Here is a 13,579-nt window from a genome sequence, read left to right as displayed (position 1 = left end):
GTTGGCATGATTGATTAATTTCCGTGAGTGACTGCAGGGGTGCCACAACCCCGCTTGCTGACCAGTTCGCTTTCCTGGGGCCCCTTTTCCAGGAGCAGCGGGCGCGGGTCCCGGCCGCGGTGCTGCCCGTGGGCTCCCGGTGCCCTCCCGATCGCCGCTCCGGCCCGAGCCCGCGGCTCCGGCCCGCAGCATCCTGCACCTCCCCGCGGAGCCCGAGCGGCGGAATTCCAGACCTCTGACATCAGCCCGACCTGGAACCTCCCCGAGCCCGAGCCGGAGCGCGGGGGCGATGGGCAGAGCCCCGCGGGGCAGCGCGGCCGGCCCGGAGCGGCGGCGGGCCGAGCCCGGCCGGGTGTCCCCCGCCCCCGCGGGCCCGGGCGCTGCAGGCGGGCGGCGGGGCGGGAGGGGGAGCCCGCGGCCCGGCCGGGGGCGGCGGCTCGGCTGCTCCACCCGCCCGTGTCCGCAGGTACGAGCGCCCGGCCGGCCCGGGGCTCCCCGCCCGCCCGCCGGGACCTTCCGCCGCTGCCGCCGGAGCCGCGCTCCGAACCCGCCCCGCCGCCCGCGCCCCCGGCAGCGGCTCCGCCGCCGGGTCGCTGCCCATGTCCCAGCTCTGCTCGCCGTCCGCGCTCGCTGCCGGCACGGCCGGTGCCCGCCTCCGCTGCGGGGACGCCGCGCTTTGGAAACCTTCCCGGAGCGCGCGGGGGTGCTGGCGCAGGTCGGGCGATTACATGCGGACACTTCACTTTCAGCCATGCCTGCCTCGGGAGCTCTCTGTCTGCTATAATTTTCTCCCTTTGATCTCCCTGGATCCTTTTTCGGGCTGTGGAGCTCCGGTTGCACCTACCTGCCTGCTGCGTGTGTGTAAGGGAGAGTTTTCCTCTTTTTTAAAATATTTTTTTAGTTAGAAATTCCAATTCTATTTTTTTTAAGACCGAACCCAAACATCATCAGAGAGAGCCACACGGTTTTGTTAAGCTACTGGAAATAACTTTTGCCTGGGATTTACAGCCGGATTCCCTCCCGGCCCGGCCCCTGCGGACTCCAGCAGGCTCACTGCCTAACAGGTTTGCAAAGTTTTTTTTTTTTTTTCTTGTATATCCTCTTTTCTCTCCAGAGCCGTGCGATCACTGTAACTTCAGTTTAATCAAAAACACTTTCTGTCTTAATTCTCCCAGTTATGAAGACTCGTCGATGCGTTTCATGTGACCTTTGGGCAGACCGTGGAGCTTTCTATTTTATTTTGTGGGGCCTTGAGTCAGGATCTTCTTAACGTGTGCTTGGAAGTGGTCATACCGGAACTGGGGCGCGCACAGAAATAGTGCGAGAGAAACCAGATACGCCGTAACTTTCTGCCTGATACCTGTTGGGCTTCGTGTCTAAACTTTGGCAGTGTTTGGGGGCCTTTTTATTTCCTGGGAACTTCCAGCCATGAAGAGGAGCTCTGTGCTTTATTAATTATCTTTGGGAACTCTACTCGGAGTCAGACTGTGAGCATGGATTTCTGAGGGAAAAGTAAAGCTGATCTCCAAACTTGAATGAAACACTTCTGGCATGAGGAAGATGGAAGGGATCATCTTCGTTTGGAAGGGAACAGTAGTGGAGCAAGCCTTCTTGACACCATAAATTCAAGGAATACCGCCTGCCTAATTTCTGGGAAGGATACCAATCGGTGCAGATAACATTCAAGGTTGTGCTTATGCTGTGGGAAATGCTAGCAAGAAGGTGAGGTGTCTCTGGAGGGTTTTTGGGATGGATGTTTTGAACCTGTGGGTCTTCACAACTCTTGGCCAGGAGACAGGAGGCCTCCGCATCCGCGGGGAGACCTCCCCGTGCTTCATCTCGGTGGGACCGAGGAGTTCCTAATGCTCCCTGTGCACCCAAACTGACTTCTTGCTTCCAACCTGTTTCGCTGATCCTTCTGGATTTATCTGCCGGAGGACAGACTCACAATTTAGGATTTTGAATTGTTTTTTTTTTTTTTTTTCTTTAGTTTGTTTGTTTAAAATATGCCTCTGAGCTCCCGGCGGCCTCTGAGCACGTGGCACGGGGCAAGAGGAGCGGCGATGGCGAGGGCCGGCGTCGCCGGGGAGCCGCGCTGGCGGTGACCGATCCCCGCTCTGCGGCCCTGCCTCTGTCCGCAGCCGGCTCGGAGCCCGGAGCGGTGCCGCCGGCCGGGCCCGCCGCGGTGAGGACGCGTTCCCGAGCGGTATGAGCGGCCGGAGCCCGCTGCTGGTAGCATGAGTGCTGGCCCCCAGGTGCAGCTGGCTGTCCTCTGGCCTTGGCTGCTCATGGCGACCCTGCAGGCAGGACTGGGCCACACCGGGCTGGCGCTGGCGGCGGCCGTGGAGTCGGAGCGGGCGGCGGCGCAGAAAGCCATCATCAGGGTCATCCCGCTCAAAGTGGAGCCCATCATCCTGGAAGGGGAGTTCGCCAACGTCGCCGAGGTGACTCCGGCCGAAGGGAAACTGCTCCAGGTAAAAGCAGCGGTGCTCGGTCGCGTTCCAGCGGCCTCGCCGCCCGCCCCAGCCCGTCCCCTTTCCCCGCTGGCTGCCTGGGGTTCCGTGCCCGGCGCTGTCCCCGCGGGTTCGGGCCCAGGGGCCCAGGGGACGGCATCGTGCTAAGGGCTGAGCCTTCCTTCGGGGCCGAGCTGTGGCTGCGCCTGATTACTGCTGAATTGTGGATGTGGTCGGCTGATTCCATAGAGATTATTTCGTATCTTAATTGATGTTATAAAGCTGAGTGTGTCAAGTCACATGTCGGGATGTAAAACATCTGACAGAAGACAGGATTAGCATTATTTCTCTGAAATTCATGAGGTTTTTACACACATTCTGCCGAGGTCGGGGTTCTGTTTCAGCCCCGAATCCCATCCTGGCTGTGCCCACCAGAATCCCTGGCCCTGCTTGTTGTTGCTTGTACCTAAAGGGTGAATTTATCTACACAGGAGCTCCAGTGGTGTCACCACCAGGTACTTTTATAGATGAATTAATGCTGTTCTCTGACCTTTATTAAGGGTAATCTAATAAGGCCACAGGTATCTCCACACCTGGGCAGGAAGTGCATGTGCTGCACAGCCAGAGCTGAGCCATTCACTGAACAGATCCATCTCCTGCACACACTGCCTTTGGAGCTCAGTTTCCTGAGACCTGGTGTGCATTCTCTCCATTCTGTGGCTCATCTGCTCGGCAGTTGTGTGCTTTATTCTGGAGAACAAAAAAAAAAATTACAAAATAGCCTGCATTAATATTAAGTCTTAATTTTCTCCTGGACTTTTCCAAGCCTTTCCAAATGGGGTATGTTGAAATCTTAATTACATTTGAAGTCTGGAAAATTAAATGAAAGTAATAAATTTTGTGTAGTTTAAGAAGAGAAGGATAGTTGAGCCAGCTTTAGAACATGGTCACCTGTCTAAAAGTGAGCATGGACAATTTGTGACATGAATAAAGCCTGCTTTTCCATGCCTTTTGAACTCCTCAGGATGAAATCTCTGCTATAAAATTATATTACCAGGCTGAAAAAAAAATCTGAGACAAATGCACTCAAGGTCCTCTTCTGTTGTGAGGCAATGTCCAGGAAAGTCAATATTTATTCCTTACTAAAGCTACAGTGGTGTTGCAACTGAGCACAAAGTATAGAGTAGGACCTTTTGGAAATGGGAGGATGATAACCTCTCCTGAGGGATGTGTGGAGGTTTCTAATCAAATGCAGCAATACCAAGTGGGAATTTTGTGCCATCACAGCAGCACCAACCAGGTGTTTGGAATAAAAAGCTGTGAATAGTGTCCAGTTTCATCCTTTAAAAGTCATCCTCCAAATGGAGAGGGCTGGGGAAGCTCATCCAGCCTGTTGAGTTCGGGCGCAGCAGACACTGAGCTGCCCTGGGTGTGTTTCAGGCCTTGGCTCTGCTGCTCTGTGTGCTCAGGTGAGCTCCTGCTCCACATCCCTCTGGATCCAGTGTGGCAGTGCTGGTTTTAGCTGGCAGCCCCGAGAGGGGGTCAGGCTGTGCCTCCTGCAGCAGGATGTTTGCCTGGTGCCAGGCACTGTGCTCTAGGAGGACTTAGCCAGGTGTACGTGTGACCTCTCCTGCAGATCTCATGCTGTGGTTTCAAATTCTGCTGCTAGGTATTGAAACTTGGCCTATGAGATGGCAACTTTAGAGTTGTTTGGGTCCTGATCCTGCAGTGAGTTCGAGTTCTTACCTCTGGAAAGAAAAATGGGAAATGGGGATGTAATTCTCCAGGTACGAAAGAAGTAAGAAATTAGTGGGATATATACTTTTCAGTTTGCTTTTAAATAGTGGGATATTAAACAGACCAGAATCAGGCTTTATTGGGATATCTCATTTTGCCCATGGTTGTCAACATCCCAATCTTGCAAAAACTTTAGTCATGTGCTTAACTTTGATGTCCCTGGAACTCCTACTTAATAAATAAACTTACGGCTATGCACGCCTACCTGCACAATTGCTTCTTCAAATGTAGTTTAGGGACATAACATGGTACATTTAGAGTTATTGAGTCAAGAAGTGGGATTTTTACAGCATTTTTGCATAGGTCTTGGTTATGTCAGACTCTGTAAGGTGCTGCAGTCAGCCTGTCCAGGAGAACACAAACTGTAGAACTTAGTTTGGAAGAGAGGCATGGATGGCCCAGTCCCATTTCCAAAGCAATGCTCTCTTCTTTCAGAGGCAGAATAGGATTGCCCAGGGATCAGTGGTACAGAGGTGGCCCTGTAGGCAAGTCAGGTTTTCTTCATTATGACTTATAATTATCTTCATAGTGCTCTGGTCAATATATTTTTAGAAATGCATTCTTAATTTAATACAGAAAATCCTGCACGCAAGTGATGGAACATCACCAAAGGTACTTGTACCAGAATGTTTTCCTGGTTTCGTTTCTCCTTGCCCTATTTTCCAGGATCATCTACAGAAATGGACTTTGATTGTGGTGTGTTACATCTTAGAAGCCAACTTTAGCAATATCCTCTTTACCTACAATAAAAGAGCCCCAGTGTTGAATTCCCCCTCCCAGCCTTTGCCCTTGTGAGTGGTTTTGTGGGAAATCTCTGTGTTCCTGTTGATGCCCAGTGGGCAAGCAGGAAGATGCCAGGGAGCTGCCAGCCCTGCCAGTGTAACCCCAGCAGTGTTCCTCTGGCACTCCAGTGCTGCTGCTGCTGTGTGATGCAAAGGGAGAGGAATTTCTCAAGCAGGCAGAGCCACTTAAGCCTTTATAGGTCAAAAAACCAACACCTCAGACTTCTTGCAGAAATCATCTCCAGGCTTGTGCAGTGCTCCAGCTTGTTCAGGGAGCTCTGAGCATTAACTCTTGCTGGACAAGAGAAGAACCTGGGGAACTCACTGGCAGTTTCCAAACTGGAAATTTGGGTTTGGAAGTTTAAATTGGGAAGGAATCCTTCCCTGTGAGGGTGGGCAGGCCCTGGCTCAGCTGGGGCTGCCCCTGGATCCCTGGCAGTGCCCAAGGCCAGGCTGGGCAGGGCTGGGAGCAGCCTGGGACAGTGGGAGGTGTCCCTGCCATGGCAGGGGGTGGAAATGGATGAGTTTTAAGAACCCTTCCAACCCAAAACAGTCTAGGATTCTGTGGTCTCTGCTGGGCCACTGTAGGAGCCTGAACTGCTGTTAAAAGTTCCATGGAAATCAAAACCTGGCCCTTTATTACAGATGGAGGAACCACAGCTTTTAGACAGGTAGGTTGGAAGGAACATATTTGGAACTTACCAACAATGGACAATCCATGAGCAGCTCAGGATTTGACATGCCCTCGGAATTGCAATTCCCGTGGCTGCCAATTAACTCCCTTTCACAGGATTGTTACAGGGATTTTTCAACTTTTTTTTTTATACTTCTGCTGCTCTATTGACTGATTTTTGCAGAATAAGTCTCATTGCCTTCTTGCCCTTGACTCAGTCTCCACTTGATACTGGAGCCAGTTGATGTTGGTTTGAAGGTAGATAGGAAAATAAGGAATGTCTTGTAAAGAAAAGGAGACAGTCACTGGAGGGAGTTGCAAGAAGATTTTTCTAATTTGAATTACAACATGTGCAAATCTAATTGTGGAAGAAAAAACCCTTTTTTATTTGAGATATAGTTCATCACTTACAGTCTTGTTTAGGACAGTTCAAGGATGATCAGGATTCAAGGATGCATTATTAAAACTGAGCATTAATATCTCTTTGAGTGTGTATAACCCCCATCTTCTACACAGGGGAAAAGATGATTCCTTTAGTCTGTGCAGAGTGGCAGGGGTTGGTACAGTCTCTAGTTCTAGGGTATTTGAGAAAAAGTGTTAAAAGTTTGAGAAAAGTCCCTATAAATGATATTTAAAAAGAGATGGATAACCTCCCATCACTACAGGGAGGGCAAAGTGATCAGCAGTCCCAATCCCTTCACATGCTGACACACAGAAAATTCCAGTGCATGTGTGGGACAGTGGCATAGTCTCACTGAGCAGGCAGTGTGTAGAACTAGTTTTCCCAACATCCATTATTTCATTGCAAATCTCACAGTACTTTATTCCATTTCTGTACAAACTCAGCAGTTTCATAATGAGGGGATTGTAGGAGAAAGTCAGCTTTCACTTACCCATGGAGTGCATTGTTTTAACTTATCACTGCAGGAAAACAGCTGAAGAAAATAAAAATAAAATTGAAGAAACCCACAGAAAAAGCTCCCTAAAGGCTCTGAACCCCCAAACCAAGGATTATCCTCCTTCCTCGTCTTCTCCCTGAAAAGTAAATTATTTAAAAAACATTCAGATTGATCTGTTTAGGATGTATTGAGTGAGAATTGGAGGAGGAGCCTGAATCGCCTGGTTTTTTAGGTGGCATGTACCATTCAGAAGGAGAGAATCAATCACAGATCCAGTCAGAGGAGTGTGCTGTTCAGAACAGCAGTGATAATTATCCCATGGAAATGCTGCAATGAACCTTAAAGGATCACCCTGGACAGTGGAGAGTGTTCCCAGTGTTGCAAGTCACATGCATTTGGAATTGAAATCCCCTCACAGAGGTTTACACTCCCAACCCATCCCAAAGTAAATACCTTAGTATCTTCTATACTCCCAGCTCCTGCATCAACAAAAGCATGTTGAGTGCATAATGTTGACAGAGAAGTGGGAAAGTTGAACCAAATGATTATGGGGACTTAAATTACGTGTGAATAAACTGGTCACATAGCACAATGTGAGGCCGTTCAAAGGAGCAGTTTCTGCCCTTGGAACAGCTCGTACTCGTGTACACAGACTTGACTTAGCGTTAAGTAATGTGCAAGAACTGCCTCAGAAGCAGAGTAATGGAGCCACTTGGCCTCACTGCTGCACAATAAAAATGGGTGCCTAAGTACCAAAAAGTGTTACTCTGACACAAACCATTAACAGGAAATTGCACTGAAACACTGAGATGAATGGCTCCAACCGAGAGAAAAAACCACACTTTTTTATTTTACACTGCTCAGGAAAGGCTAAGACATTTGGAATTGTTTAGGCTGGAAAAAAGAAGTTCCAGGGTTACCAGATCATGGCCTTCCAGTACCTGAAGGAGCTGGAGAGAGACTATTTACAAGGGCTGGAGAGACAGGACAAGGGGGAATGGATTCAATCCAAAAGACAGTAGATTAGATATTAGAAGAAAGTTCTTCCCTGGCAGGGTGGGCAGGCCCTGGCACAGGGTGCCCAGAGCAGCTGGGGCTGCCCTGGATCCCTGGCAGTGCCCAAGGCCAGGCTGGACAGGGCTGGAGCAGCCTGGGACAGTGGGAGGTGTCCCTGCCATGGCAGGGGTGGAACGAGCGGAGTGTCAAGGTCCCTCCCAGCCCAAACTGAGATTCCATGGAAATAAAAGCTGTCTTGGCGAGCACACAAAACAGTGACTCTAAAAGGCTGTAGCCACCCAACACAGGGACATTGGTAGTGTTGAAGGAAACCAATTGGCCCAAACAGATCTCTTAGAAATTGGCTGTAGAGTATGAGTGCCGTGTTGGTAGTGGCCAGTGTAACCCACAGTGTGGATTGGCTCAGTGGTGGTGCAGGATTTAGGTGTAACTGGAAGGTGAGCTGATAAAATCCAGATGCAGAGTAGGAGTCTCAGAGTTGGCTGCTGGAAGAGGTTGATGTTAGGGGCTGTTTCTGAACCTCCACCACTCTCTTGAGCATATGCAGAGGCCGAGCTGGAGCTTTCCATGGTGTGTCTTCTCCTTTCCTCACGCAGAAAACGTGTGACAGGAAACTGTTCCCTGCTGAAGGACTTTAAACCTAAATCTCCCAGCTTCCAGTGCACCATCTGGTGCTGGTTGCAGTTGCAGTTGAATTATTTATGATGGTGAGCGCAGATCCATCTTGAACTGAAGATTTTCAGTACTAAAAAGGTGACAGTTCTGGAGACTCGGGACTGGAGCAGAGATCTGTGGTCAGGAGACTGAACCCACAGAGCTGGAATGAGTGACAGTCAATAGAGGACATCTGGCCTTGCACAGGCCCTGGAATACATCCAGGGAACAAGTGGACATTTCCCAAAGATAAGCTGGCAGAAGGGTGAGATTACAGGAGAAGGGAAACAGGCTCCTGTGATGCTTGCAGGCTGCAGCCAGGCTGAATTTGTGCTAGAATGATCTTGAACCATTAGAGGAATTTTTTCCTGTGCCTTCATTAAGTGAAAGCTTTGGTGGGCATTTCCTGTTGAGGAAGACTGTTCTGAACTGCATGTGAATTTATTATTTTTAAACTAAAACCTTCAGAATTGTCAAAGTAATACAGCACCAACTCAGTATGATCAAAGAGGGCTCTGTTGAATCAAACTGGATTTTGGACAAAAATTAACATGCATTTTTATTTAATATATCTCAGTGGCTTTCCATGCAGTGAAACATACCAAAAACATGCCTAAAATGTTCACAACCTTGCCTAAAAGCTTTCTGTGGACTTTGCCCAAAAGTCATAGTATGAAAACAAGCAAGTTTTAACGTAAACTGAGAAAAGTAATAAATATAATGGGAAATGTGCAGTGTAGTTTGATCTTCAAGTCTATCATCTTCAGTATAATCAACAGTCTATGTTGCAGGGATTGCCTAGGGTCAAATAAGTGAAATTTTCGATTATAAACAAAGCAGAAATATAAAATAAATCTCAGTACAAGGGAATATATCACATTTCAGTAATGCACATTCATATTTTATTACCCTTTTGGTCTTTCCTCCATTCAAGGTCTCGCTCTTGGCTAGAGCAGCACAGGTGTAATGTAGACAGAAGTGGTGTGGATGGTCATGGTGGTCTCTTTTGTCTTTGAGTTCTGTGATTTATGACTTAGTTTTAATATCTGTTTATTTTCCCCCTTATTTCCCTGCTGTAAAGAGCAGGAAGCGCTGCACAGCCTTTCATTTGCCCACACCACTTTCAGGCTGCATTAAGGAATTGTAATCACATCTCATGCTTCGGAGCTTTGGGCCGCTGCCAGCGCGGCTCAGGCGGGACTTGGCCAAGAGTTGTCTTGGGACCTTTTCATCTTGTTTTTAGGAGCATCAGGGATTGGCCTTACTTCAGAACAAGGCACTTAAACATGTAGGTCAGTGTTCAAAGGTAGTCGAGAGAAGATTGGTTTGAATGTGCTTAGGTTGTATGGGTTACTCCTGTGCTGCCAGATTTCTGTGGAAGACTCTCTTCCCCCCTGCAGCCACCCCATTCAAATTATCTACAATTTTGGGTGTGTATTCTCTTTCTGTGCATGTTGAGATCTGAATCATCTGCCTAAATCAACGGATGCATTCTCACCTCGTCACTTCCCCATCCCTGAAGGGTCTGGTTAAGGGCATTAGTGGCCCTTTGATCTCTCTTTTGTTCTCCATCTCAGTAATTTGGTCTCCAGTGATCAAATGGGTTAATCTAATGCTTATTACTGTGCTTAGCATCAGGGTAGTGGTAGAGATGTACTGGATTGTCGAACACAGCAGTTCTGACTGGGGAGTTGAATAAATTCCTCTGGCCATAAACTCTGTGAAACAAATCAAAAGCTTTTGACTGAGTTGGGTTATGACATGTTACTTCTGAATGTAAGTAAAGCAGTTTGAGGATTAAATTTGCTTTGTTTTGGTAAAAGGTATGTGAATTCTAGTTCAAAGTTACATGAAAGGATAGATTTCAACTTCCTACTTGCAGAGCTCCTCAGCAGCTGTATTTCCATGGGGTGTGCAGTGGACAGCACTGTTGGTGCCAGACTGTAGGAAGGACATGTCCATTGCAGAAACTTAGAGAATGACCCTGGGATTGAGTTGATCCAGATGTAAAAAATGAACAGCACTCCAGTCCTGTTAGAGATATGAAACAGTTCTCCTTACAAAGGCCAAAAAGCCAAAAAACAGAGCAGGGCAGGCACAGTGTCTAGAAAGGGTATGGAGTGATGGCCACATGGCAGAGCAGAAGAGACGAGTTCTAGGGAGTGAGTGGAGAACACTGGCTCTTTCATTAGTTGAATTTTGTGCAGGATCCTGCACCAAAATGTTACTTTCAGATTGTTTAAATATAGGGAACATCTCTAAGGATATGAAAGTCAAATAAGAGAGTGAATTGTGATAATTCCTGTAGCTTCCTGTGTGTCAGTTTGAATCAGACGTTAAATCTTGGCAAGTTGGTCTCTTTACACAACCATCCAGTGTAGAGATACATACAGCTCCAGAAACCCAGCCATGACTACTTTTTATAGAGTAGTAAGAGAGATAGTGTTTGTGTTTGTGTTACTGCTCCAGTCCTGAGTCCTGTTCCTTGCAAATTGATCTGAATAACTTTTTATTTACTAAGACAATTCTATTCTAAAATAAGTGGAACCTCCCCAAGACCGTGAAGAGATAAGAGTTCCCCTTCTGCTTGTGATGCTGTATCTCTGCTGCTAAGTGTCCTGTTGGATGGTACTCCTGCAGCCATGCTGTGGGTGCACATTGTCCCTGAATGTCAGTGCTGGACACTTCTCTCCAAACATTTCCCTGGGGCCACCAAAATGCCACTATCCTCCCCATTGCCCTCTGTTTCACCTGGCCTCATTCACATAACATGCCTCAGGCCATATAGTCCCACTCAGGTTTTTTTTTTCCCTCATCTGCTCTCTCAAATGTCTTTTTTTAATCTTCTGTAATTTTCATCTTGCTTAGAATAATAGTTACTCTGGTTGCTTTTCTGTGTGTGTTGTTCTTGTTCAGTTCACAGAAGGGTTTAGGCTGCTGCCTGTCAGCATTTCCCTCCAACACTTTGCTCTCCTCAGAGGGATAATCTGGCCTTTCCATTGCCTCCTTAAGAGGACCTCTGACCTCTCTTTTGTCACTCCAGGGGACCCAAAGCTGCTGTTTGTAAACTCTGCCCAACTTCTCCATGAGCAAAGCCCGTCAGATTTAAGTGATGGACAAACCCCGCGTGCTTGTACAACATGCAGCCCCTATGTTAAAAAAGATCATTAAACAACTTGTGTTGGTTTTTGGTTGAGAAACCACCATTTCATCATTTCTGGCACTTGCACCTGGTTGTGGCCTGAGTTGGTGGCAGCTCTTTTCTTTGTGCTCCTTCTCTGGCTGCCTCTGTCGTGGTTGCTTTCTCCCACAGAACAAATTGGGGAATGCCATGCTGGCATTGGCCTTTTCCACACCCTCATTCAAAATCCTGAAAATTCTAAAAAGCCACTCTGGGACAGTGACAGTCATTTACTTTATTCCTGCTGAGATGTTAAGAGGCGAAAAATCATCCACAGTTGTGTTTTAATTTGGAAAAGGGTGACATGAAATCAAATAAGATCATTCAGAAGAATTTGAGAGGGCAGCCAGGAGTTACATCCTTTGCATCAAAGTGTTTGAGGACACTACAGTAAGAATGAAGATAAAATGTACCTCTCAAGAAATACTTGAAAAATGAAGAAAGCCTATCAGGATACCTAAACATAAAAAAGTATATAAAAGCATCCTGGAAAAGCAAGAAATTTGGTAAAATTAGAAAAAAGAGGAACAGCCTAAAAATACATGAAGACAGTGAAGACAGAAGAAATAACTTGAAAATGGTAATGCTAGATTCTCTTCAGTCACAAGCAGAACACTCACCTGACAATTGGTAGGATCTATAAAAAATTAAAGTCTAAAAGCTGTGCTTAGGGCAGCTAAACTCCTAGCAGAAAAAATGAATGCAGTTCTCCTTGTTCTTTCATCTGTCTCAGGCTGAAATGTCTGGAGATGAGATGGTGATGGAGATAGACATAATTACCACTATCAGTCACTGGGATCAGGTGGGATTCACCCAAGGACTGGGGAGGATGAAATCATTGAACTATTAACTTCTCTATGAACTCTTGTTTAAAATCCCTGGAAGGTGGCTGATGGGGTTCCAGCTTTTCTCTGAGCTCCAATCCACAAAAGCTCAGAGCAGTGTGTTGTAGAATGATAAGTTGATAGAAATTATAACGCAGAGTGCTACGAGTGGATGTGAAGGAGTCAACAGTGGCATCAGTTGGGCAAGTCTGGCTGAATTTCCCAAATGCAGAGATTTCCAGGGAAACTGAGATGTGGGTTAAGAAGAAGGCTTCTGGATGAATAATTATTGGAAGGTAGGAAGCAGGGGGAAGGAGTAACTAGCAGACTTTGCCTTTGGAAGGAGCTGGTGGCTACAGCTGCGTGTGCTGGAGCTGTGCTATCCCAAGTGTTGATGAGCACATGGAAACAGGAATGCTTGGGAATATTCTAGAGCTTTCCAATACATGGTCTAATTAGAAGTAATGAAGACAAGGTTCATCTGTGAATCATTACATGACCTTATGACACCAAATACTTCAGGGAAACATGGAGAATAAGTCATTTTCTTACATTCTGGTGATGGGCTCTAATTTGCCCATTGCCACAAGTGTGTCTTGTGATTTTAACAGACTGGTCTGTGCAAGTGTCAGCTTGGTATGTGGTGGTTGTCATGAAGACAGAGGGAACATTAGCAGTGAAAATGAGAGAATAAACCAGAGAATCTCTTTTGATCTCCTGTGGAAATCCCAGGTACATCCAGATGTTGAATCCTGTGTGAAGTTCTGTTCCCTACAGCTCTAAAAAAGCAGCAGCTGTATTGGAAGATGTTTGGAGAAAAACATAAGGATAAAAGAAAGCATAAGGTGTGTTTTATCCAAAGAAAAACAAACTGGACTAACTCTCTGCTGGCTGGAAAAGAGGCAGCTGAAGGGTGACACAGGGAAGATCCATAGAGTTGTGAATAGGGATTGACTGTTAGTTTCTCTTCATGTGAAAATAATGGGGCATCACATGAGGCTACAAAGAGTCATGTTCAAAGGGAAGTGCTCTTCACTCACTGTACAGTTAATGTGTACAATCCCTTGCTGCAGGAACTGCTTTGGATGCTGAAAGTTTACAGAGGTTCAAAAACCACTGGAACTAATGAATGGGAGAAGGCTCCATCAATGGCTGTGAAATAACAGGTCCCAGCTTTGCCTCTGGGAGTCTATAAAATGTTGGAGGCTTGGAGAATGCCTGGGACAGAAGCCCTACAAGCTTGTCCTGTTCTTACTTCTCCTTCAGAAATCCACTGCTGGCAACTATAAGGCAAAGATG

General features: G+C 47.1%; 1 protein-coding gene across 1 annotated transcript in view; it reads left to right on the top strand.

The window, feature by feature from the left end:
* The first annotated feature begins 2,211 nt into the window (after positions 1-2,211).
* RNF43 (ring finger protein 43) overlaps positions 2,212-13,579 on the top strand; it is a 56,016-nt gene continuing 44,648 nt past the window's right edge. The window contains exon 1 of the mRNA XM_063173848.1: positions 2,212-2,474. Coding sequence (XP_063029918.1) covers positions 2,238-2,474 — 237 coding nt within the window. The 5' untranslated portion in view covers positions 2,212-2,237. The remainder of the gene's footprint in view (positions 2,475-13,579) is intronic.

The sequence above is a fragment of the Melospiza melodia genome, chromosome 21 (genome assembly GCF_035770615.1).
Source record: "Melospiza melodia melodia isolate bMelMel2 chromosome 21, bMelMel2.pri, whole genome shotgun sequence".
Taxonomy (NCBI): Eukaryota; Metazoa; Chordata; class Aves; order Passeriformes; family Passerellidae; genus Melospiza; species Melospiza melodia.
The sequence above is the reverse complement of the archived record's forward strand: the minus strand, read 5'-3'. Positions and strand labels throughout refer to the sequence as shown.